The 25,507-nt window shown below is 39.0% G+C and overlaps 1 protein-coding gene across 7 annotated transcripts in view; it reads right to left on the bottom strand.

Annotated features, from left to right (window-relative positions):
- Positions 1–429: 429 nt before the first annotated feature.
- The window catches only part of LOC121325629 (C-terminal-binding protein 1), a 186,133-nt gene continuing 161,055 nt past the window's right edge, over positions 430–25,507 (bottom strand). For 6 of the 7 annotated variants that reach the window (XM_041268456.1, XM_041268483.1, XM_041268465.1 and 3 more), the window contains 7 exons: positions 21,758–21,902; positions 19,517–19,723; positions 13,100–13,314; positions 11,803–11,933; positions 9,471–9,598; positions 3,645–3,759; positions 430–1,182 (listed from right to left, as the gene is read on the bottom strand). In XM_041268456.1, the coding sequence (XP_041124390.1) occupies positions 996–1,182; positions 3,645–3,759; positions 9,471–9,598; positions 11,803–11,933; positions 13,100–13,314; positions 19,517–19,723; positions 21,758–21,902 (1,128 nt within the window). In that variant the 3' untranslated portion in view covers positions 430–995. Of the gene's footprint in view, positions 1,183–2,128; positions 2,230–3,644; positions 3,760–9,470; positions 9,599–11,802; positions 11,934–13,099; positions 13,315–19,516; positions 19,724–21,757; positions 21,903–25,507 lie in introns of all 7 variants that reach the window. The other variant, XM_041268501.1, reaches the window with a different exon arrangement.

The raw sequence follows: 25,507 nt of genomic DNA, 5'->3' as shown, positions 1-25,507 counted from the left end.
AAAAAATAAAATATTGCTAGCCTACCACTTTACCAGGAGGGAACTGATGTAGGCAATGAAATTCTATCTTCCAGTAGCCTAGTGCTGTTTTTTACACATTACCACCAAAGATCTACAGAGAAACAGATGATAGAAGCGTGACGCCAGGTTTGTACGAGACATCTTTTTCCCTAAAATATCTTTTGTAACACCTTAGTCCTTAAGATCGAAATTGAGGGATAATATATGTATTAGGGCCAATATATATCTATAATATATATATATATATATATATATATATTATATATATAGATATATATAAGATCATATATATATATATATATATATATATATATATATATATATATATTATATATATATATATATATATATATATATAGGTACTATATATATATATAGATATAGATATAGATATAGATATAGATATTTTCCCTTTTTTGTGCCTAAATGAGTCTAAAAAAAAAAAAGACAAGCAGATACAAAAACAATGCACTGTGTGGCATATAAAGAAATATAAGTGGGGAAAAATTTAATTTCCTGAGAAAATTTCCAAAAATGCCTCTTTCTGGGCGTGTTTTTAATCATATAAAAGAAAGATTTTTTGTTGTTGTTGTTGCTGTCCTCAATGATTGAATGCCTCCCTTTTTTTCTGTTTGACCATTAAGCAAACAAACCCTTTATAATGCTCTAAAAACTGTACACAGACATATTACATTCATGATATAATTAACTACTATAACTTCTCTTGCTTAACAAGGAACCCATAGGACACAGAAACAGTTAAATCAGTCCACTGGACAGGGACAAACTACAATTTATTACGCAGGAAAATATTTTTTTCTTCGTTTTTTTTTTCTTCTCCCAAAAAACCTTTGTCTTCATGTTACTGGACCAGTTTCTAAAATCATAAATTGACTCCCATAAGTTCATTGTTTCACCACTGCTGTTTGAAATCCAGGTTGTCCCCCACCGTCTCTTCAATGGGGCTTCGCGGGCTACAATTGGTCGCTGGGGTGCTGCTCTCTGTCGGCTTCTGGCTTCCCGGTCTGGCCCGGGGAGGGGGCGTGTGGGGGGTGGGCTACGGTGGGAAGGCCGTGTGATAAAGGCATGGCGCTGGGGACGATTCCTTCTACAGCTGAGGGGAGTCCGGCGGGGGCCAGACTCACAACACCAGGAGGGTACCTGAGCGAGAGGAAGCACAGAGAGGTGTGAAGTCAGGAACCTGCGGCTGCATGGTCATCTATCAGGCAATCACTTACAGGCAGGCACAAGAGAATACTGTATCCTACAAGGGTGGGGTTCATTATGAACTAATGATAACTTAATTGGACTACAAACTGCAGCTTGGAAATACCAGATCCATTCTAATCAAAACCTAAATTTTAGTTGGAGCCCTCCCTTCTCCCAACCAAAGTGGTCATAACATTACCCTCATTCTTGATTATTAACCTCATCCCCTCTTGATCAAAATCCAATTAATGGCCCCAGTGGGGGACTGATGAGAACTGTTCTAGACATGGATGTAGTTTTTAGTTTTTTAAGTTAAATGTATTGGATAAAGGCTTCCTCTATTCTATTCTAATACTATCTTTGGGACTAGATTTCTCTTACTAACAAATGCTTCCTGTAATCATTAACCTGGAGTAGAGGTTCCTAAATAAGATATATTGAAGATATTTCTAAATACTGTACATGTCAGTCTAAGAATTACACATTACTTATAATAAAAATTGATTCTATGTGTGTATCTCTCTCATTTCTCATTGTCTTTCCCAAGTTCTCAAGCATTGCCTGGTCATTGACTTGTGTTGTTGATTAAATTGTGCTCTCTCTCCCTCTCTTAAAAGAAAAAATAAAAAAGACAGGAGCTCATTCTATGAAGTAGTGAGTGCCACCTCAGAGAGGTTTAGCTTTACAAATTGTTTATAATAAAGCATTGTGCTCTTCCTTTCACACTCCAGCATTACGTTCTCCCTGACAACTAGCAAAAAATGGGTTTGAAATCTAAGGATTAATGTTCAGATAAAGAGATGCAGATCAGGTGGAATTAAAACAAACAAACAAACAAAAAAAAAACGAAACCAGTCTTTTTAATTCTTTTTTAATTTTATTTTTTATTTTTTTTTACCTTTCAGTATTCGGATTCAAACACACAAAATTCTGATGAGCTTGGATTAAATCCCAGCATGGTCGCTCATCCTTAAGTTTTGTACCACAGCTTGAATGTGACTACGGAATCAAATGGAAATAACAATATTTAAAAACTAACCTTACCAACCTTGTCAATACTTATAACTTGGAGCCACTACACCTGCGTGGGATAGGGATAGGGTGAAAAATCAGGGATGAGAGTTCGGAGTTAGAAGAAAAAAAAAGGTCTAAACATTTGAAAATGTGGGGCACGCTTACAGTATAACCAGCACTTAGCAGCTGGTTTGGGGTTTAACCAGCGACGAGGAAATGGATGAGCAGTGATGGATCAAATGCCCTACACTCTGGTAAATGTCATTATGCTCATGTTCTAAAACAAGTCTACACATTTAGCAAAACTTACTGTGAAGAAAAACATTTCTGGATGTACCAAATTTACATAGGAAAAAAAAAAAAGTATAAAATTAGCCCTAGCACTCTCATCCCTGCAATGCAGCAAGCCTGCCTCTACATTTATACAGGGTGTCTCCAGGACTTGTACCATATCTGAAGAGACTGCAATTCCATCAGAGTAGTGCTACACAATCTAATGCTGGGGAATTGTGAGACGGGAGCTGTTTCGTGCAAAAAAATTTAAATTTAAATTAAAATACAATACACAACTTTCTTTTCAGGATTAAGCATGTGTGACACAATTACAAGCCGGCAACAAAACATGCATTTACAGCTTACAGCTTGTCTTTTAACATAAACCGAACCTGTAGCAATTTCTTGTTTTTCATCTGTAAATTAATCTTGTTAAGCAATCTTCAAAGCAAGTATTTATCTTGGTTTCATGTTAAAGAACAGGCAAGCCTGGTATGTGTAAACTGGTTAGAACTATTGATGTTAGCAGGCCTCTGTTAGCGTACCGCACAGACCACATTTTCGTGCATTATCAACTGTTTTATATCAAAATGTTCTTTAGGAGAGGGGGCTTGGTGTTGCGGTGCTTTTTTGTAACTTATGTTTTCAGAAATATCTTCAATAATATGGCTTAACCAGGCACAATATCTTTACCAATTTGATACAAAACCATACAATTTACTGGGATTTCATTAGTATACAGTAGGGAGCTAAATAAAACAATAAAAACATCTCCCCTTCTCTACTTTCATATTTTATATACACTTAAATAATATTACCGGTATGATGTAAACTATTACTAAATGCAAAACCACTGACCAGCATTAGGATTGCCTGTATTTTGTCAGGGAGGGGGGCTATGACAACAATGAGACAAGTTACTGAAATGCAAACAAATCTCAAATGAATTCCAATCAAAAGTGGTAGGAGAGCTTACCCCCCAAAAAAGGAGAGGCATGGGCATTTTAGCTTTAGCTGGATTTCCACTCTGTCACAGATACACAGTCCTGCTTTCAAACTACACCTCCACTCCCTCTAAGGAGTGGAAAGAGCAGTGCTAAGCAGATGGTCCAGACCAATGTATTTACCTGTATGCTCCATTGAGCTCTGGGTGTACAACTGCAGGATCCATGCTGGCCCAGTGCGTGGCTTGAGTCAGGAAGTCTTTATTGACACAGTTTTTCAGGCTGTCTGGAATGCGACCTGACACCAAAACAAAGAAAAAAAAAGGAAGAAAAAAAAAAGTAAGTTTCATTACCATCTCGCATGAATCAACATCCCTGCACAATCTGACACGTTGCTTTGTCAGAATGCGGCAAATATCAAGGAGGACAAAAAACAGATCTAGTTCTGTGTGGATAAGAACAGAAGTGTGCTTTGCTTCATGTGCTGTGTCATCCAACAGGAAGATGCTCCCCTGAGAAACAACAGCTGCTGTCAGATGCACACAGGAAGAAACAGCCGTCGTCTCCAGCTGCTGATCGTGTGGCTCATTACAGATGGCTCCCTGGGGACAGCAAAAAGTCACCAGCAATGCCACGTTTCCATCTGCCTCGGGGACTGCCTTGTAAGTAAATCAGACGTTCATTTCCGTCAGCAGTAGATCCAGATCAAACCGATTTCAGCTATGGCTCTGTCAGCCCCAGTAAGGATGGCGGGCTGGCAGAACTTGCTGTCACACACTGGTGGAATTACCTAATGAGCGTCCAAAGCAAAGGATGCAAGAGAAGGGTTTTTTTCCGGTTGCAGAGTGGACTGGGCTGCAGCCACAGTTTGATATTGGAACAAGACGAGATTGAGTTTAACAGCCTGGTTTCATGATGCAGAAGGAAATGTGGCAACCCGTCGCATAGGGTGAAGGATCTAATGAAAAAAAAGCAGGGACACAAACCTTGCCGACTGCCTGCCAATCACATACCAAGTGCGTTTTCAGAATGTGTTGTACGTGTTGGGTTGTAGTGTCCTAATGTACTTACTCACACAGAAAATGTCCTCATACACAGAAACAAATAATGTGTTATATAATAATTAAATTATACAGTACTTAGTCAACGTTCTTTCTCCTCTTAAATTTTTAAAAATGTTCTTTTTAACCTAATATTGTGAACCACAGTAATTACCATAATCTATGAGAGTATAACGAGAATCATTTTAAACAGAGACGAGGGAAAAATGATTAAAGTGCTAGGGAGGTAGTCCAAATAAAAGAAGCAAAACATTTAGCGACTAACGGAATCATAAAAAGCACATCTTCCAATTCCCTCCAGTAATCAGTAATTGTGATCTTTGTTAGGGTTAGGGTTAGGGTTAGGACAACAACAGCAGTCAACTACTGTATAAATTCACTGGAACTCCCACTGACTAGATCTTTCCAAGCCTTTTCAACTAACTCCCTGTCACTGCCACAGCATGCCATATCACAATACAGAGTTAAATAGGAACAACTTAACAATACAGAGGTATCTATCTGACAACAGTGTTCGGTCACTGACGTCAATAGCCGCTCATTTGGGTGATGTTATTTTCTTAACATAAATGTACATCGGACATTAACCGGCCACTGTCAACAATTCCCAGTGAATCTTGGTCAATGTGTGTAACTATGCCAATCTGTAGCAAATACCTCATAACGTGGGACAATAAGCGTCACACCTGCTGTCTCTTATTTTTAGCAGCAGTAAGCCTGGCCAGGCAACGCTACTTTAAGAAAATACACAGAAAGCAAAAAATGAATCCATTGTAGTCCATTGTAGTTCAGTCAGTATAGCTTATGGAAAGATACAAAAAAGCTATAAATAACCACCAAAAAGCTACAATGTTTTAATGGTTTTGTGTTTCAAAGCACGTACATGTTTTTGTTCTTTTCATTTCTGTGTAAAAACATCTTTTGCATTTGATTGCAGTTCTATATTCAATGAGATGTATATTGTATCTCTGTTCTCTTATTTTCTCCTTGATCTCTCTGCTGCCTTTGACACTGTCAATCACTCTATTCTCCTATCCTCTCTTGCTGACCTAAGAACCTGTGGCACTGCTCTGACCCGACTCTCCTACCTCTGCGACCGCGCCAACCAGGTAGAGCGGCTCAACCTCCACACCTCACCTTCTCTCAGCATGAGTCCTGCTCAACCTCCACACCTCACCTTCTCTCAACATGAGTCCCTCAAGTAGCAGTCTTGGGTCCTCTCATATTCTCTCTTTACACCCACTCCCTGGGCTCCCTCATCGCATCCTATGGTTTCTCATACCATTTATATGCTGATGATGCTCAGATCTTCAACCTCAAAGTCGGACAGTGTGAAAGCAATCGCATTACAATCCAAGATGCAAACGAAACCGAACAAACTGATATATTGCATAACCCACAGTACATCGCACACAGAAAGCACGCATAGGTGTGTGTACTGTATGGTGAAAAAAATAAATAACATAATGCACTTAATGATGCACAAAAACATTGATGTTGATCCTCAGCGATATGTCTAACACGTGTTTCGTGCTGACATTGTAACAGCAGATGTCAAACAAACCAAATGAACGTACATTATGTAATTATTACAGAAACACTACTTAATAGACACTTTGTACATCTATATCCGCTGATTGTCTTCCAAACATGTAGACCTGTCTATAACCGATAAAGTTCATTGAAAGATCAGTTGCAGGCAGTGCACGCACTTTGCAGGATATGCCAGAATCGTGGATTTGAAATCAGCAACTATGGTTATTAACAACTTTTGGCTGGGAACCAAGGGATTGATACTAAGTGCCATCTATTATAGTGGTACTATCACAAGACTCACATGGGTGGAACCCTCCACGTTTATACGTTCACTGTATGCTCTTCACTGATATCACCACTAACATCTGTCTAGGTATCAATAGGAAGATATCATTTTGGTCACGTCCACAAATAGTCGATCAGATTCACTTGAAAGTATTGTAATGTGAAAGCAGACGCACTCTGGTGTGATTACAGTTGTGAAGGTGATAAAACTCGTTTGGAGAAAAAAAAAAAGTTTGATATTTTTCAGTGTGAAACCAAGTGAAGCAAAATTACAACATTTTTGTTTTTTTGCAAGTGAATTCTGAATCGGATCTTTATAAATGAACAAGGTATAAAAGGGCCCTAACCCTGATGTAACTATCAACACTTATCTGCTCTTGAACTGCCCCGATATCAAATCGTACTGTGTTTTGTATTTGCTCTTATTAGGATCGAAGTCATTGTATTTTGTATCTTGCACTTTTGTACTGTAATTCTTGATATGTATTTTTTTGTAACAACTGTATGTCGCCCTGGGTAAGAGTGTCTGCTAAGAAATAAATAATAATAATAATAATAATAATAATAATAATAATAATAATAATAATAATAATAATAATAATATAATAATTATTATTATTATTATTATTATTTTAATAAAAATATAATAATAATAATGAGAATGAAACGGAAATTTGATGATACTGAAAAAGTTCTATCATCAATACCATCTTGCAATTAACAGCTTTTAAACAAATTCCTATGATGTCATGTACAGTGTACTCACCTATATCAAACTTTGCATATGATTCATATACTGGGCTTGTTTGTATCTGGATATCTCATAGGGAGCTCAAAGCAACCCAAGGACACAAATGCAGTGGCCAATGATCATTTTGACTGAAACTCTTGGGGCAAAACCAATCTTTATGCCGGGCCAGGGCCTAAGCTCTGGAGTTGTATATTCTCTCCAAACGCATTCTGAGCCATTTTGGACTTGACTTTGTAGAAAATTCACATGAGGCTAGTTACAAAAAAAAAAAAAAAATTACATGAGTCTAGTTACAAACTCATTGATTAAGGGCCAATTTGACCCTCTAACAAAATTTTAGGGGGATATTTTCTTTTGTGATTTAACATGATCTTTAATATGATTTAAAATTCAACACAACCACAGTATTTGCACACTGATCTTGTGTTTCTGAAGAACAGCAAAATAATTTAAATTAAAAACAGAATTAGTAAGAATTAGGCCTAGGTCTTTTGAAATTACCTTGTTAAAAACAAAATGGTAGAAACACAAGTCACTTTTTTGGAGCTGTTGTGCAGAAGATTCTTTCCTTTTCATTTGTGAACTTTGCCAGGGCCTTCCCATAATCAAACTCCTTCCAGTGAGGTCCCTCGACTCTTATGGTAAGGAACAGTCTGTCACTTGACAGTCTCTTCCTGAGGGCTGTCTTCAAGACACTTTGAACCCTGAAGCCCCTCTCTAACAAGACTTCTATGTTTTTTAAACACACACATATATTTCCAAATTACACTACAAACCTCCACTGTAAAAAATGAAGTACAATAAGTAAAAAATATATAGTTACAATGTGTTTATCTTCTATTTGCTCTAAAAGGTTAAAAATAAATAAAAACGACCAAGCAATTGTATTGTTAACATGCAAAGTTACTTAAAATAAATAAATAAATAAATAAAACATCACGCATCATAGCCTGAAAAATTACATATTGACGTACATTATTCATATAAAACTGAACACAAAGTTTAAAAAATGTAGTGTTTTTAAAATGGAGCTGGAGCTGTGGTTTTCTACACTTTAACGGTAAGTATACACTTCAAAGTAAACAACAAATAGTATGCATTTCTCACATTGTCTCGCTGTGTCAATCTCTCTCCAGTTCAAAACGAATCGATCACCACTTGACAGTTCAGACATAACTAATCAGGCAGGCACGACTGTTTGGTCTAGCATACAGATACGTTTACAGTGATGCCTTCCTGTGTTTCATTGTCTGGTGGAGCATTCTCAAGAACAGAATTTTATTCTGAGGTACATTCGTTTGGACACCCAACTGTGAATGTTGTGGTTTTTTTTTTTTTTTAGAAACACAAACTTGGCAACACATGTTGTTGCTGTCCTCATCAAAAGTCGTGTTTCTGTAGCCATTCACGCTGAAAATGGCGCTTCCATTAAATCACAGGACAAGCCATTTCACTGCTTTGGAAGTGCGAGGGCGGTTGGGATATAACAGCAGCGCTCCTGTATCATAAATGCATGTTGATAGATGGAGTTTGCTGAACGTAGGAGGATTCACTCCGAGTCGGCACTTTGCACACACCAGACTCCTCCAATGTTTTTGGCATTTCCACACAAATAACACTAATGGACCTGGGAGAAGCCATTTTGATGGAATTCCATCTACAAATGGAACACTTTCACCCATGCATATGAGAGAGTCTCAACAGGGCTAACGGAACACCCTGTATTGTATTAATTATCTTACGATTGCGCAAAATAAAAACCATGTTCACAGTGCTGTACTGGGGCATAACCGTAGAACTGTTTAAGAACAATACAGGCTATATAATAACCACAGGCAGATGAACACACTGATGACAGCAGCTCCACAAATCTTGATAAAATATATTCTTTCCTACATAATGAATTATAAAGTGCAACGCCAATCACATAAAAGTGCCTAATTTTGGCTTGAAACTGGAAAATGAATTGCTACCATGCACAGACATGATGGAAAATAATGTAAAGTGACTGCCATCTGTATTTCTCACTTTTTTTATAACTTCTTTGTGTAAACACCATGGCCGAACATGTATTTAAGACAAATAAAACCATGCTCAGCTCTGCTCAGTGTTGTAAAGGAGCGGGCCGGAAAATGTCCGCTCAGCGCTCCTCTCCAGCAACTACCCCGCTCCGCTCCCCCGGTCCATATACAAATGCCTCGCTCCGCTCACACGCACTGTATCCACCAGAATTAAAAAGCAGTTTCGTAACAGACAAACTAATACAGTGCAATCTAACAAACACTATTTGCCATAAAGCACAGCACAGCCTCTCTTACCAACACCTGCACTATTAGTGCAAGCTGCTCAGACAACCCTGCTGCTGCTGTAACTAACCTGTAACAGCCCTGCGGATCTCCCTCGCCGCCTCTTCCCTCATTTCGATGGAGGCTTGTTCACTGTACCACGCTGCGTGGGGAGTGCAGATCAGGTTTGGAGCATCCTTCAGAGGACCTTGGCTAAAACTGAAGAGAGGAATATGTAAGACATAAACCACGACGGGCCGTGCGGTTCCCACGATATATACCACGCCTGGGGTGCTCATAAGGCCCCAGGCGTGTGCCAAAGGCCTTTAACCACCCCAGAAGTGTTATATACATCATCGGAACCGCACGGCCTGAAGTGGTTTATACCGCTTCTAACACGGCTAACTGACATTTGGGGGAAGAAAAACAATTACAATAATTAAAACACATTTGAAATTAAGACAAAACCAGAAACTTTAATTGTGTATACATACTCAGTGTAATTTAGTCCCAAATTTAATTTAATTAAACGTATTGTTCACTTATTAAACATAAAGTTCTTTGTTGTGTTTTTTTTTTTGTCAATTTTCTACTATTTCATTTATCATTAGCTGTTCCTCGTTTACTTTTATGTGTCTACTCTTGACAGCTGCTGGTGCACTTAATTTTTTTTTTTAACTGCTGTCTTCTCTCAGAAAGTTGGTGTTCCCCAAAAGTTTCATCCCCAAATATATTAAAGGAAATAGGTGAAATGCCACTCATTTTTGGCAGTGGTTTTGTAACTAATAATAAATAAAATGTCAGTTTGTCATGGAATTTAGAATGTAGTGGTGCATAGTGATTTATTCAGTGTGAAGCAGCTCATTAGTATGCAAGCCATGGTATAAACTATATATATATATATATATATATATATATATATATATATATATATATATATATATATATATATATGCATGGTCATGTGATGCTGTTTAACCAATCAGAGGTTGTTATTTTTCCAAGCCGTGTTTATATATGTACTGTCAACTGGCACTAAGACTAGAGTAATAGGCAATCAGATCAACCAATTACATCGATATTGAAAATTAGGGGTAAGGATCAATAATACTGGGAGATGTGTCTCATCTTAAGAATGCAGGAAATGCAAAGTGAATATGAGACATTTGAAATCCACACAGAAGAGAGTGCAAATGGACTGTGTGAAGACATTCATCAGAATAAAAACAGCCCGTTTGCTCTGTGAGAATGTGTTTCAAAACACTGCAGCCTCTTCATTGCATGACCTGTGCCTAAACTATAAAGCTCTGGCTGCCTGTACACAAACAGACATGTTTGATCAGCTAAAGGTACTTGGACACTGTATGTCTTCCTCAGACTGCTCAAAATCCCCTCCTATCTGCTCCCACTATCTCTTCTCTCTAATGTTATTAACACTGTAGCATTTTCAGCTGCGGTAGCAGTGTGCAAAACTCATTAGTGGAGTACCTGTAAAACTGTGCGTTTTGAATACCAGCAAAGTGACGGTTACCTTCTACCAACTCTTGCCTTGTCCACTTTGCATGCTTGAATAGGATTGTGATCTGGGTACACAGTAAAATACACTAAAGGGACTGCTAGAGCAGATACAAATGCTACAAGCCCCCCACTGGGATACAGGACTCATAATAGTAGTAAAAGGAGTCACGAAAAAATGCACTTTACTGAAAAGCAGACATCAAGTGGACTAGCATGGGGAGTGTTCTCATTATCTGTATATGAAGATGCACTACCAGTTATATGTGTACTCATGCATTAAAACACCCTTTATATCCTTAAGGGTTATTACAGAAGCTGTTCCTTCATGGCAATTACTGTTCTCTGCATGTTCATGCAGGCATCAGAGTTTTATAACATTTCTAAAGTTGTAATCACTAAGGATTTAAAATCTTGCTTCATGATTCTCATTACCATGACACAACAGTCTCTTAGCTTTTTAGTGTTTATTTTGGGGGAAGCACACGTCACTGAGAGTTTGATGGGAATACCTGTTTCGCTCTCCTGTTAAAGCGCTGTCATATTCAAATTTAATGATTTTCTCTAGTTATTATACAACAAATGTTAATATATTTTTAATTGCTTAGCTGAAAAACAGTAAATGCTAAATTGCATCATATTTAGTTTTTATGTCCACATTTTAAAGACATTCTCATTTGAATATCAATGAATTATAAAAAACATGAAATATCCCCTTCTTGTACTGGATAGAGCAATCTTTCACAGAAATATTTCCAATTTTGATGCAGCTGGTGTCTTTTTTGTTCAGCACATTTTAAAGAAAAACTGCCGCGCTATACAGTGTGTTCAATGATTTACCGGAAGCAAACTAAACCAGCTGCCAGGTTCCAAAACCTGGAAGTTAAAGGCAGAGCTGAAATGATCACCTGAAGGGCTCCGTTTCATGGACATCCAGAGCTGCCCCTCGTATCCTCCCCTCCTTCAGGGCCTGAGCCAGAGCCTTCTCATCGACCAGTCCTCCCCGAGCTGTGTTCACCAGGAACGCACCCTGCCGCATCTAGAGAGAGAGAGAGAGAGAGAGAGAGAGAGAGAGAGAGAGAGAGAGATTACAGAACTGAGCACAGCTACACTGCTTCCATTTCAGTTAATGAATGATATGATTGGTGAAAATTGTCCTTGTTAAGTTTAAACGTCTATGGCTATTTCTCTATTAATAATTAATTATTGGATTGATTGATGCCCTTTTCTATAGCTGTATTTAATTGACAATCGCTGCAACACCTGATGAAGACAAACTAAATGTCGAAACGTGTTGGGTTTGTGTTTTCATAAATAATATGGTATAAATCATATGCATATAAATATTAGAGTTCATTAAGCAAAACACACTTGGCTTATATGCCATTGCTGTAAATCTTTTTTTTTTTTTTTTTAAACTCTGCAGAGAGTAATTGTATATATAACCATATACCCATATATATATATATATATATATATATATATATATATATATATATATATATATATATATATATATATAAAAGATTATGCAGTTCAGAACATTTTTTTTTTATGTAAATTACTTTACCTTAGTTTAACACAAGGGGGCAGTACTTCATACAGAAAAGGCACTGACAAAAACAAACTCTGCATTGTATACCACTGTCAATAAGAACACAAGAAAGTTTACAAACGAAAGGAGGCCATTCGGCCCATCTTGCTTGTTTGGTTGTTAGTAGCTTATTGTTCCCAGAATCTCATCAAGCAGCTTCTTGAAGGATCCCAGCGTGTCAGCTTCAACAACATTACTGGAGAGTTGGTGAGTAAAAGAAGTGCCTATTTTCTGTTCTGAATGCCCCTTTATCTAACCTCCATTTGTGACCAATGGTCCTTTTCTGAATCTTGTCTAGATCATTTTGAATGACCTTTGCTGCTGCAACGGTGTTTGCCACCCCTCTTATTTTTGTGTTGTCTGCAAATTTAATATGCTTGCTTACTATACCAGAATCTAAGTAAATAGCTTTGCTTTCTTTGTGTACTACTGGGAGGATATCATCTGGCCCAGGGGATTTGTTAATTTTGAGAGCTTTTACAACAAGAGAACCCTAATCTAAAATGCAATTTTCCAAATCATACAGCATACAAAAAAGTGGCTTTCACCATCTGATGAGGCAGTGATGTGAGCAGGCTGTGGATTGATGGTGGTGGTGCCGCTCCTCCCACCTGTTTGATGGTGAAGTCGTTGATGAGGTGGTGGTTGTGCTCATTCAGACTGCAGTGCAGCGTCACGCAGTCGCTGTGAAACAGCAGGTCCTGCAAGGTGTTGACTCGCTGGAGGCCCAGCGCCCGCTCCATGCCATCGGAGAGGTACGGGTCGTAGAAGATCACGTTGAAGCCAAACGCTTTGGCTCTCAGTGCAACTGCCTGTCCGACACGGCCTAGGACAAGAGAGCAACAATTAACATGCACGGATAACCGAAAACGCACAGCGAGACTGTGGTTACAGGGCACTCACAAATTCACAAATCACTGAAAACAGAGATTGAAGAGATATGTGGTGGGGTAAGTCACTGTACAATGTAAAATGCAGCCCAAGAGCCACTCATGGTCTGCCCCTACAGTACACTTAATCAGACACATTTTAACTCATTTTAATAGAATTGTCAAGTCCTGGGTTTAAATCCAGTATCCTATGATTCTGGGCTTCTAGTTTTCTAAAATAGAAAACACTGTCTAATTAATTTTAGTGCCAAATTGTTGGAGTTGTCACACACACACACACAGACACAGACACACACAGACACACACACACACACACACAGACACATACAGCAAAGCGTTTTTGATAAAAAAAAAAAAAAAAGAGAGACACCTTATAATTGTTTTTTATATTTCAACTTATATAGTGAAATACATGCTACATGCCTACTGCACAATGGAAAAGTTCCTGGTAGTTTTAGGTTATTTCAGGAACAACAAAAACCATTTCCATGGTACTGTATTCACCCTGTGCCTGTGAACAGGAACCTGCCCCTGCCTCCAAGTTTAAATAAACATCCACAGAAGGTGGAATGAACAAACAATAAGCTGTAGACCAGAGTTCAAGAGCATGCCAGGCCATCCATACAGCTTTCAAAATACAGCTCTGCTCTGAATGCTGTGAAGACACAGCGTTCAAACCTTGACCCAAAGAACAAGGAATAAAAAATAAAAAAGGGTTGTGGAAGGGTGTTGGGTGATTCACTGACACAAGAGACAGAACAGTTGTACTTGGAACACCACCCAGGTGCCCAGTTTTATTTTCAGGACTTTTTCACTTTTTACCTACAGAGGGCACAGTTATCTGTGGACTGCCTATCAACGATGATAGACAGCACCACGGAAATACCAAAGCTGGTAAGAGAATTAACTGAGGGCGCACTCGCAGGTGTTCAAAGAAATACTAATGAAAACAGAAGGTGAAAAGAACAAGGAAAAATAACACAGTAATAAAACTACAAATAAAAGGTGCTGCACTCAGCAGCGTTATCCCGGTCGCCGCTACCTGCACGACCTGAATCACCAAACCTACTCTAGCGGCTCCCTGCCTGCTCTAAACAATACTTCGGGGGCCTGCCCAAGGGTTCCCCGCTGTCACTCTCTGGCTTATTCGTTGCTGTATTTCTCCCAACTGGTTTCTGGATTGTGGTGCTGCGAGGAGGAGGAGAGGGGGTGATTGCAGAGCTTTGCATTGCATCACAACTGAAAAAAAACAAACCACAGACGCTTAAATGTAGTGGTAGTCCTGATAGTAAAATACAGTACTGGAGTATAATTTTAATTCAAAGGCAATTCCACATAACACCTCAAGGCAGTTAAACTAGGCACCCTCACGAGACGATCGCTAAGTATACTGTAGTAAAATACGATTCTGCAGCCTTGAGTAAACATAGTCGTGATAATATAACAAGCTGCTTACTCACAAGGATTTGATGTATTGTCCTCAGTGATTGAGCACTATTGACATTTGTATTGTATGCTGTATTTAAACTATATTTTGCTAATTGTAATGTGATGTGGCCAAGGGCAATGGAAATAGTGTAAACAGTGTGTGTGTAAATATATATATATACACACACATTTTTTTTTTTTTTTTGAAGAGTTGCATACCAAAAGATGATAAATGCCAATCCCACACATTTCCAACTATAGCTGTCAATTTACTCCTGAACATAAGACATAAGAAAGTTTACAAACAAGAGGAGGCCATTCGGCCCACCTTGCTCGTTTGGTTGTTAGTAGCTTATTGATCCCAAAATCTCATCAAGCAGCTTCTTGAAGGATCGCAGGTTGTCAGCTTCAACAACATTACTGGGGAGTTGATTCTAGACCCTCACGATTCTGTGTAAAAAAGTGTCTCCTATTTTCTGTTCTGAATGTCCCTTTGTCTAATTTCTATTTGTGACCCCTGGTCCTTGTTTCTTTTTTCAGGTTGAAAAAGTCCCTTGGGTCGACATTGTCAATACCTTTTAGAATTTTGAATACTTGAATTAGGTCGTCACGTAGTCTTCTTTGTTCAAGACTGAATAGATTCAATTCTTTTAGCCTGACTGCATATGACATGCTTTTTAAACCTGGAATAATTCTGGTCATTCTTCTTTGCACTCTTTCTAGAGCAGCAATATCCTTTTTGCAGCGAGGTGACCACAACTGAACACAATATTCAAGATGAGGTCTTACTAATGCAATGTACAGTTTTAACATTACTTCCTTCGAGTCAACAAAAACTCCTAGGTCTTTTTCATAGATTCCTTCTCCAATTTCAGTATCTCCCATATGATATTTATAATGTACATTTTTATTTCCTGCATGCAGTACCTTACACTTTTCTCTATTAAATGTCATTTGCCATGTATCTGCCCAGTTCTGAATCTTGTCTAGATCATTTTGAATGCCCTTTGCTGCTGCAACAGTGTTTGCCACTCCTCCTATTTTTGTGTCGTCTGCAAATTTAACAAGTTTTCTTACTATACCAGAATCTAAATCATTACTGTAGATTAGGAATAGCAGAGGATCTAATACTGATCCCTGTGGTACACCACTGGTTACCTCACTCCATTCTGAGGTTTCTTCTAATCAGTACTTTCTGTTTTCTACATGTTAACCACTCCCTAATCCAATTAATCTTTTATGCGGGACTTTGTCAAAAGCTTTCTGGAAATCTAAATTAACCATGTCAAATGCTTTGCAATTATCCATTATCAATGTCGCATCCTCAAAAAAATCGAGCAGGTTCGTTAGACACGATCTCCCTTTCCTAAAACCATGTTGACTGTCTCCCAGGATACTGTTACTATATAGGTAATGCAAATGCTAAAAACAGCTTTCGTTTCAAAACGCGAAATCTGAAATTTCCGGTTTTCATCAAACTGCAATATATCCCATCGGCCATTCAGCATCACGCTTGCATCACAACTGGCAGCGCCAATTATCTGAACGTTGGATCATGACCAGACTGAAAAAATCAATCAAAATGAACAAATTTGATAAAACATCAGAGCCAGTGGTAACATCGCCTGTCAGTAGTAAATGTAAGGCATCCAAGGATGCTCACAAGCATGGGCAAAAGCAAGAGCGCCATTCTGAAATCCTGCGAGTGATCAGCACTCATTCTGCTGATAAGAACTCTGACCTCTGTCATGCTGACCAGCATACGCCGGCGAAGGATCTCGTGCTGAATCATGACAGATTTTATGAAAAGGCAGACAAAGTTTCTCAGGATGAATGTCTTCTTGGTCTGCTCACGCTTCCTCTCTTCCTCAAGAAAAGGAAGCGTGTTGCTCATAACCATGAATTTACTCTCTGTTGCTGTTAGGAAAGCTGGTAGATAGATTTGTATTCCTTCTTGTTCTGTATTAAAATTCATTCATATTAACGAGTGCTTGATGTGATGGAAACAAAGACATCAATCTACTAAAAGCAATGAAAATGGATACATAGCGTTTTGGTATGAAGCTCTTCATATATACCTAAAACCAAAACTGTTTAATTTTACCTACACTATTTTATCAATTAAACCAGTTCCAGCCCAGTTAGCATCATTACCAGCAACAACAGTTTTAATATGCAAACCCCAAATGCAAAAACACACATTTGTATTTGCTTTTAAATGTTACTTTAACTTCCTCGTCTGCATCACTTCACTGATTTCTATAGTTCTCTTCCCCTTTTCTTTTCATTGTGGTGAGCCAGGCTCCCCTTCTGTCTCGCTAACACCAGCATTACGGGTGTGCCTCAAAATCTGATTTTATCTGATAGAAATACGTTACCTATGACATTCTGATACTCTAGAAATGAAAACAAAAACCTCTGGCACCAAATGGCCAGAAAGTTGGTGTTGATTATTTTGTTATGTCCCTGTCGATAACATGCAGCCTGCTCCCTTTATTTACTGTCTGTCTTAAACAGAATTTACTTCAAGGAAATTACTTTGTCAGGCAAAACAATTTTATGTACCTAGATGTGAAATTACTTTGTTCATCCATTTGAAACAAGTAACAAAATAAAAGCTTAACAGCTGTTGAGATCTAGCAAGGAGTGTACTTCTTATTACCTTTTTGCTAGAGGAAGGGAGGGAGGGAGAGAAAGAGCAAGAGAGAGGAGAGAGAGAGAGAGAGAGAGAGAGAGAGAGAGAGAGAGAGAGAGAGAGAGAGAGAGAGAGAGAGCTCTCAAACATCTTAATGGAAGGAGCAGTGAGGCTCCCAAAAGCGAGCAGCAGATCTATTGTAAGACACATCCAGTTCATGTAATAGTCTGCAGGGCATTCTTGAAAAAAAAAGTCTCTGTAATCAAATACAGAAAATGCCATGGAACTGACAATGGATTTGAAAGCTTGAGTAAGTAAACAGTGTCTTATCCTGCATAAAGCCCCACTCATCCTCCCTGTGGCTCCACATATCTAGCAGTATTTCTACCAGATTATCAATACAATCTCAGTATCTTGCGTTTACCCCCACGGATCGAATGTGTCTGACTTGTGAAATTAGGACGAAACAATTTGAAGAGTAGACGTTTAAGTGATTTTTTCTTTTTTTTTTTTTTTTACGAATGCTGCATTTAGAATTGAAATTCTCCTGTTCTAGTTTTCACAATGCACAACTTAGGTATTCATGGTTGCAACATTACTGTACGTGGGAGACAGTTCTCATTCAAATGTTGTATTTAGATTGAGCTTTTCAGCTGTATATGGGTGTGGCCCATCGTTTGAGCATCATAATATGACTTCAGAAAAATTTGGTTTGAGTTGTCTGTATACTACTCAAGTCTATGGAGAGGTATACCGTGAGAAAAGCAGAAAAGGCTGGCTACATTATAAATGGGTCTGGGGGAGGGACTGAACATGGTACTGCAATTACACTGTCTTGTTTCACACTGCAATTACTGAGTAAAGACCCAAAGATCCATTCGGCTTATTAAAGCATCAATACCTCTTATAGTAATTTAGTAGTTTAAAAACACTTATCGCAAGGGCTCAGAGTTCAGGTAAACAATGACAGTAATTTGTGGTGTACTGTATGCATTCAATAACCGAACCATGTAAACACATCCCATAATACAAACAATACATGTACGCATTCCATCAAAAATAAACAATTCAAATTCAAACAGACAAACAAGCAGCCTGATTAAAAAAAAAAAAAAAGCCACTTGTGGTAAACACCTTACAGTCTGTGTGTCATTCAAAGACAATTTCGTATGGCATGAAATTCATTATTTCAGGCCCACAGTAATTGCAAGCAAAGACAGTTGATGGTTATTAGCACTGAAATACATCTCCTCCCTTTCTTTTGCTATTAAGCCACAAGGGCACGGCACTGAAGAGCGTCGCTGTTTATCTCGCCTATTGTCATCGGCACACCATTTCCAAACAGCGAAAAGCCAAAAACATACTGCAAATATGAACAGTTGAGAAAAATAAAAAACAATCTGAATGAGGTGTTAACCACTTACTCATCGCGTCACGTCCTGTCAAACAGATCAAAACTTGGGAGCCATTTAGAGTTTATCCATTAAATGATACATGAATGATACAATTCTTTCTAACATTGTAGTTCATAATCTGTTACCTTGACCAATTCCCTCTTAACTTGACAAATAATGCTTCTGTTTTGCTTTTTTTTTTTCACGTTTCTGTCATGTAGCATCATACGAAGCCCGAGAGGGACATGAGACAAAAAAAAAAAATAAAAATATCTTGTGCGCTTTTCTTAATCTTACTGTCTTGACCACGAGATAAAATAGCTGCACATTTTTTTTCTCTCATGTCCCTCCCAGGCTCTGTAGCATCAATTCAATGTGACGGTGAACACACACACACACACACACACACACACACACACACACACACACACACACACACACACACACATTTATATAATTCTTTTTTTTTTTTAAAACTACGTATAAACAATCGATACTGGCATTATCTATAAACCCCCCCCCCCTACAAACCATATCCTAAGAAAGAAATAAATCAATCAATATCAAGGTCAAGCATTGATTAAACAAAAGCTTGAGGTGCCTATGGTATAATGCACTCTGTAGTGCACAGAGGACATTGAGCCTCAGGGTACAGTAATCCCAGTCCCTGCTGTGACTGACCCAGGCCGATGATCCCGAGCGTCTCTCCTCGGATGCGCGCAGCCCCCGATGCCACCTCCCTGATCTGCTCCACGCTCTGCACCCGTGTGCCCTCCCGCAGGGCCTGGTGCAGCCAGGTGGTCCGTCTGTACAGGTTCAGGATGTGACATGTGGTCGAGTCAGCCGTCTCCTCCACTGAGGCAGCGGGCATGTTGCATACCGCGATCCCTGCGACACACACACACACAGGTTTGTTTATTGAATTAATCTTTTATTTATGTCAATTCAATTTCATTTCCTACTGACCTCAGCTACAACAATTGGCTGATAACACTGAACAGTGATGAATGCCTAAATGCCTAAAAAAAACTTTGATGTGAAATACCGGGCAGGGTCTTGTGCCTCTAGCTTACAGCTGAAGTTCAGGGCCCCGATTAGTGCTAGAATTAAACTTTTACACAACACTCAAAATAATGGAGGGCACTGCTTAAGGAAAGTAAAGAAAGCCATCAAGAAGCTACTCTGAATGTAGAATGTGAAAAAATAGACCCCATGTTTTTTCAAAGACTCAGACAGTGTGCTTTTTAAAATTTACAGGAGAATTGTTACTATCCAAAAATGACAGGCCCTATTCATGAAGCTTCAACTCAAATTATTTAAATTTATTAAATAAAGCCTGAGCATAATTTATTTAACAGTCAAGAAATGTTTCATGCATCATCTTTCAAATCCATCATGAGACAAAAAAGAAATGTAAAAAACTTGCATGTTAAAGCTGTGTGAAGAGGGCCCCAAATGGCAAAGCCCTGTGGCACATTGTATTTATGTACGAGCAGTTCAGTACAGAGAATTCAACTTACAATGAAATAAATCATTGTTTTGCAAATCACAACCGAATGTGCAGCAGTCTGTAAACTACAAGGTGTTTAAGCAGCAGCAGGTAACAATATATTAAAATGCATTGGTTTCTGATCTAAATTGGCTAGGTGCAGGACTAGTGTTAGTTTCAAACTCAAAATGCTAAGTAAGATGCCCTACTATATGTAGCTGTAATTGAGTCTCAGCACAACTAGATGCTTCATGAGGAATGTAGGAATAGCATAACAGTTCCGATTTCGGAATCTGTTCAAACAGTTTGAATAAAATATTAAAGCTGAATAAACATTTAAATTTTACAGATTTTTTTTTTTTTTTTTTTCGGTTCAGTTCCTTTACCTGTGCCAGCAGCAGTGTCCCAATCAGAAAGATAAAAATAAAAATAAAAAACAGAACCTGACACATTGGAATGCCTGAAGGAGAAGGGAACTCATGATACACTGCATGAGCACTGGGAATGCCTGAAGGAGAAGGGATCTCATGATACACTGCATGTGCACTGGGAATGCCTGAAGGAGAAGGGATCTCATGATACACTGCATGTGCACTGGGAATGCCTGAAGGAGAAGGGATCTCATGATACACTGCATGTGCACTGGGAATGCCTGAAGGAGAAGGGATCTCATGATACACTGCATGTGCACTGGGAATGCCTGAAGGAGAAGGGATCTCATGATACACTGCATGTGCACTGGGAATGCCTGAAGGAGAAGGGATCTCATGATACACTGCATGTGCACTGGGAATGCTCTAAGCTGACAACAGTCAGGGGGGATTTTACTATCATGAGTGAGGTGATCCTCAGTAGAACTAAGGCCCAAAGCTGTGATCAACCCTATACAATTAACTAATTTTGCTTCATAAAGTCAAATGAAACCTGCTGAATAATTTTATATTAACATATTGAATTACATACTGCTTTGTAGCTTTCCACATACTGAACTAAAACTGAAAAATGTGACATTTCAAAATCTGACATGAAATATTGTACTACTATTATGGCTTTCATGATGTTAAATAAAAGATCAAAATTCTGTTCATAGTCTCTTGTTTTTTTGTTTTTTTTAAATTCTGTCAATTCTAAAATTCTAGGAAACTTTTGGCCATAGCTCTGTGTGTGTGTGTATATATATATATATATATAATAAAAATATATATTTCTTGTTTATCATTCAGTACATTAGTATTGTTATTGTTTTGTTCAGCTTGCTGGATACACTCAAATTAGACATTCAGGTGAAGTGCTGACCTGTTCTGATGGGATCACACCACACAACACAGGGTTAAGTTATGGTGGTATATAAGTGTCAAGAGGCCAGTGGAGCAAACTGTGTTGAAACAATAATAATGCACTGTTTTCTTTTCCTCAAAGGGTGTTGAGCTTACCTAAGTCTCCAGCAGACTTGATGTCGATGTTATCAAACCCACTGCCGATTCGGACTATTATTCTAAGTGCTTTGAATTTTTCCAAGTCTTCCCGTGTTAATGTGATGGTGTGATACATTAACGCCCCCACTGCTTCATTCAGTACCTGTTGAAATAACACATGATGCTTACTACAGCTACCTATTGTGGGCTGAATTGAAAATGAATTTCTTCAGATCTCAGAGGAAGTGCAGACGATATCCAGGTGTTATTCTTGTGGTAATCAGCTGGAATTCATTATGAATCTGCCATCAATACTTTAAAGTGTTATCATTTAACTGAAGCAATTGAACCGCAGTCATGTCCTAAAGCAGCTACCTGCTTCAATATGTTAGACCTGGTGTAGACTAGACTAGCACTCCAAGCCAGTGTTGCCCATGGCTTCTTTACAGTAAGAACAGAAACCATGCTGGTCCCTACTGTCAGAACCAATTCACACAAACATGTCTCACTGCATATAAAAAGTGCATTACGACCTACGTCTGCATTTCACTCTTGAAATTCAACATTTAAACCCCCTGAACTTCATCTCTCGAGATTAATTCAAATCCCCTGTAGTGAGTCCAATACCAGGTCCAGCAGTCTTCCATTATTTTCATAGCAAAACACATTGTTCACAGTAAAAAGAAATAAAAACAAAGGGTAACGCTAAAGTCCAGGAAAAATTATTAAAATAATGGAAAAACTCTACAGGAAATATGTAGCGTGTGTATAGGGGTGCTGTATGAGCCAAACCCTGTTAATTAGCAAGTGTTGGGTACATGGCTGAGAATATATATATATATACATACACACACGCACGCGCACGCGCACGCGCACGCGCACACGCACACGCACACGCACACGCACACGTAGTGTAGTGTGTGGTGTGTGGTGTGTGTGGGTGTGAGAGACGTGTGTGTACGCACCGCGTACCCGTGTGTTGGTATTTGGGCGCACCCGTGGGCGCACCCGCACCGCCCAAATTGCCCACGCCAACGCCCACGGCGGGTGCGCCCACGGGGTGCGCCCACGCCACGCCCACGCACACGCACACACACACACACACACACACACACACACACACACACACACACACACACACACACACAATAAGTGTTTTTTTTTTTTTTTTTGGCTGTCTGTTACAGGAATTGTACTGTTCTTGAAGAGGGATACATCTTATATAAACTGACACCAACCACTTCTCACCTAACTGAAGCAGACACTCAGGAATTGACAGCATGTTTAATTTTGAAAAGCAGTCTTCTGAACGGCTTGCATTTCAGTTTGACTCTGCATTTCATTTAGCATCCAGGTACCATCTGCTTCCAAGGTACAAAAATGTAATGTAATTTCAGTTTAATTTGTTACACTACATCTGGAGGAGATGGTGCTGGTGTATATATAGTCACATACTGTAGTTTAATATTTTTCACCTGTTCTTAACAAGTTAACATTACGATACTGTATTTCAATGCTAGACAGTGTGTTTCCCATAATAATGCAGTATTTGTAAAATAACAAAAAAACACATTTACAATGAACTAAACTGTTCTGCACATGCCAACCGCTGCTTCAGTGGACCCTCACCTATGCCTGGCATAGATGAGGCATTTCCAGCGCATTTTTCTAATGGCTGCTAAATACTCCATTGTAAAAACAAGAACTGTAATGCAGAAACCCATGCTCAGCACTGTATTAATGTGGCAAAATATATGTGTGTGTGTGTGTGTGTGTGTGTGTGTGTGTGTGTGTGTGTGTGTGTATGTATATATATATATATATATATATATATATATATATATATATATATATATATATACACACACACACACACACACACACACACAGAGTTTACAAAACATTAGGAACACCTGCTCTTTCCATGAAATAGATTGACGAGGTGAAAGCTATGATCCCTTATTGATGTAACCTGTCAGATCCACTTCAAATCAGTGTAGATGAAGGGGACAGGTTAAAGAAGGATTTTTAAGCCTTGGCACAATTGAGACATGGATTGTGTATATGTGCCATTCAGAGGGTAAATGGGCAAGACAAAAGATTTAAGTGCCTTTGAATGGGGTATGGTAGTAGGTCCTAGGCGCGCCGGTTTGAGTGTGTCAAGAACTGCAACGCTGCTAGGTTTTTCACACTCAGCAGTTTCCCATGTGTATTAAGGATGGTCCACCACCCAAAGGACATCCAGCCAACGGCAGGCCAGTGGTCAAAAACGGCTGACTGATGAAAGAGCCCAAAGGAGGCTGACACGTATTATGCAGAGCAACAGATGGCCTACAGTTCGTCAACTGACAGTCCAGTACAACACTGGTGCCGAAAGACCCATAAAAGAATGCACAACGCGTCGTACCTTGACACAAATGGGGTACGGCAGCCGACGACCTAACAGAGTTCCACTTCTTTCAGCAAAACACAAGAAACTGTGGTTGCAGTGGGCTAAGGAACAAAAACACTGGACACTGGAGGATTGGAAAAACGTTGCCTGGTCTGATGAATCCCGGTTCCTGCTGTTACAAGCTGACGGGAGGACTAGGGTATGGAGAAAACCACATGAGTACATGCATCCATCATGCCGTGTGTCAACACTGCAGGGTGGTGGTGGTGGTGTGATGGTGTGGGGTGTGTTTTCATGGCACACATTGGTCCCCTTGATAAAAGTGGAGCAACGTTTGAATGCCACAGGATATCTGAACACTATTGCCAATCAGATGCATCCCTTCATGGCAGCAGTGTATCCATCTGCCAATGGATTTTCTCAGCAGGATAATGCCCCATGCCACAAGGCTAGGATTGTCCAGGAATGGTTCCACGAACATGACAGTAAATTCAGCTTAATGCAGTGGCCTGCCCAGTCACCAGATCTCAAGCCAATTGAGCATCTGTGGGATGAGATGGAACGAGCTATTCGGAATAGAGATCCACTACCAGCCAACTTGACACAACTGTGTGAAGCATTGGAGTCAACATGGGCACGCTTTCGACACCTTGTAGAGTCCACGCCCCGACGAATTGAGGCAGCTCTGAGGGCAAAAGGGGGTGCAACTCAGTATTAGGAAGGTGTCCCTAATGTTTTGTACACTCAGTATATATATATATATATATATATATATATATATATATATATATATATATATATATATATATATATATATATATATATATATGCATATATGCAGATACTATAGAGACACCAGGATTTCAATTACAGCGGTGAAGCGCATTTGCAGGTAATTTGGCTAAATTAGAATTTGGAAATTGAACCTTTTATAATTTTAATTTTTAACCAAAGGGCATTACAAATCTAAAGTATCACTTTCTGCTAGAACTCTCTTGCAAGCGTTGGGATTAGAAAACCCACTTGACAGCAATAAGCGCATTAGGATAGGACCTCAACTCTGTTTTCATATTTCTATAAAGCGTACTGGAGAAACAGATCTCTGTACAACAGTGAAATGTAGTTCACAAGCTACTCAGTGGTGCACTAGACTCACTGCCCTAATAGAGCACTAACAGGCACTTAACACATGGTGTAGCTGGTTCACATGCCACTTCTTTCAAGTGGACTGCAGTGCAGTTTTAAATGGATAAACAGTATCTTCAGCAGGGTGCAAGGTACAAAATGTGCAGGGCATAGGAATTGAATGGCAAAAATGTTTCAAGAGGCACCAGTTACAGATAATATAAATAATAACACACAGAGCACACTGAAAG

Source organism: Polyodon spathula, chromosome 1 (assembly GCF_017654505.1).
Source record: "Polyodon spathula isolate WHYD16114869_AA chromosome 1, ASM1765450v1, whole genome shotgun sequence".
In the NCBI taxonomy this organism is placed as follows: domain Eukaryota; kingdom Metazoa; phylum Chordata; class Actinopteri; order Acipenseriformes; family Polyodontidae; genus Polyodon; species Polyodon spathula.
This window is presented reverse-complemented; position numbering and strand designations above follow the sequence as displayed.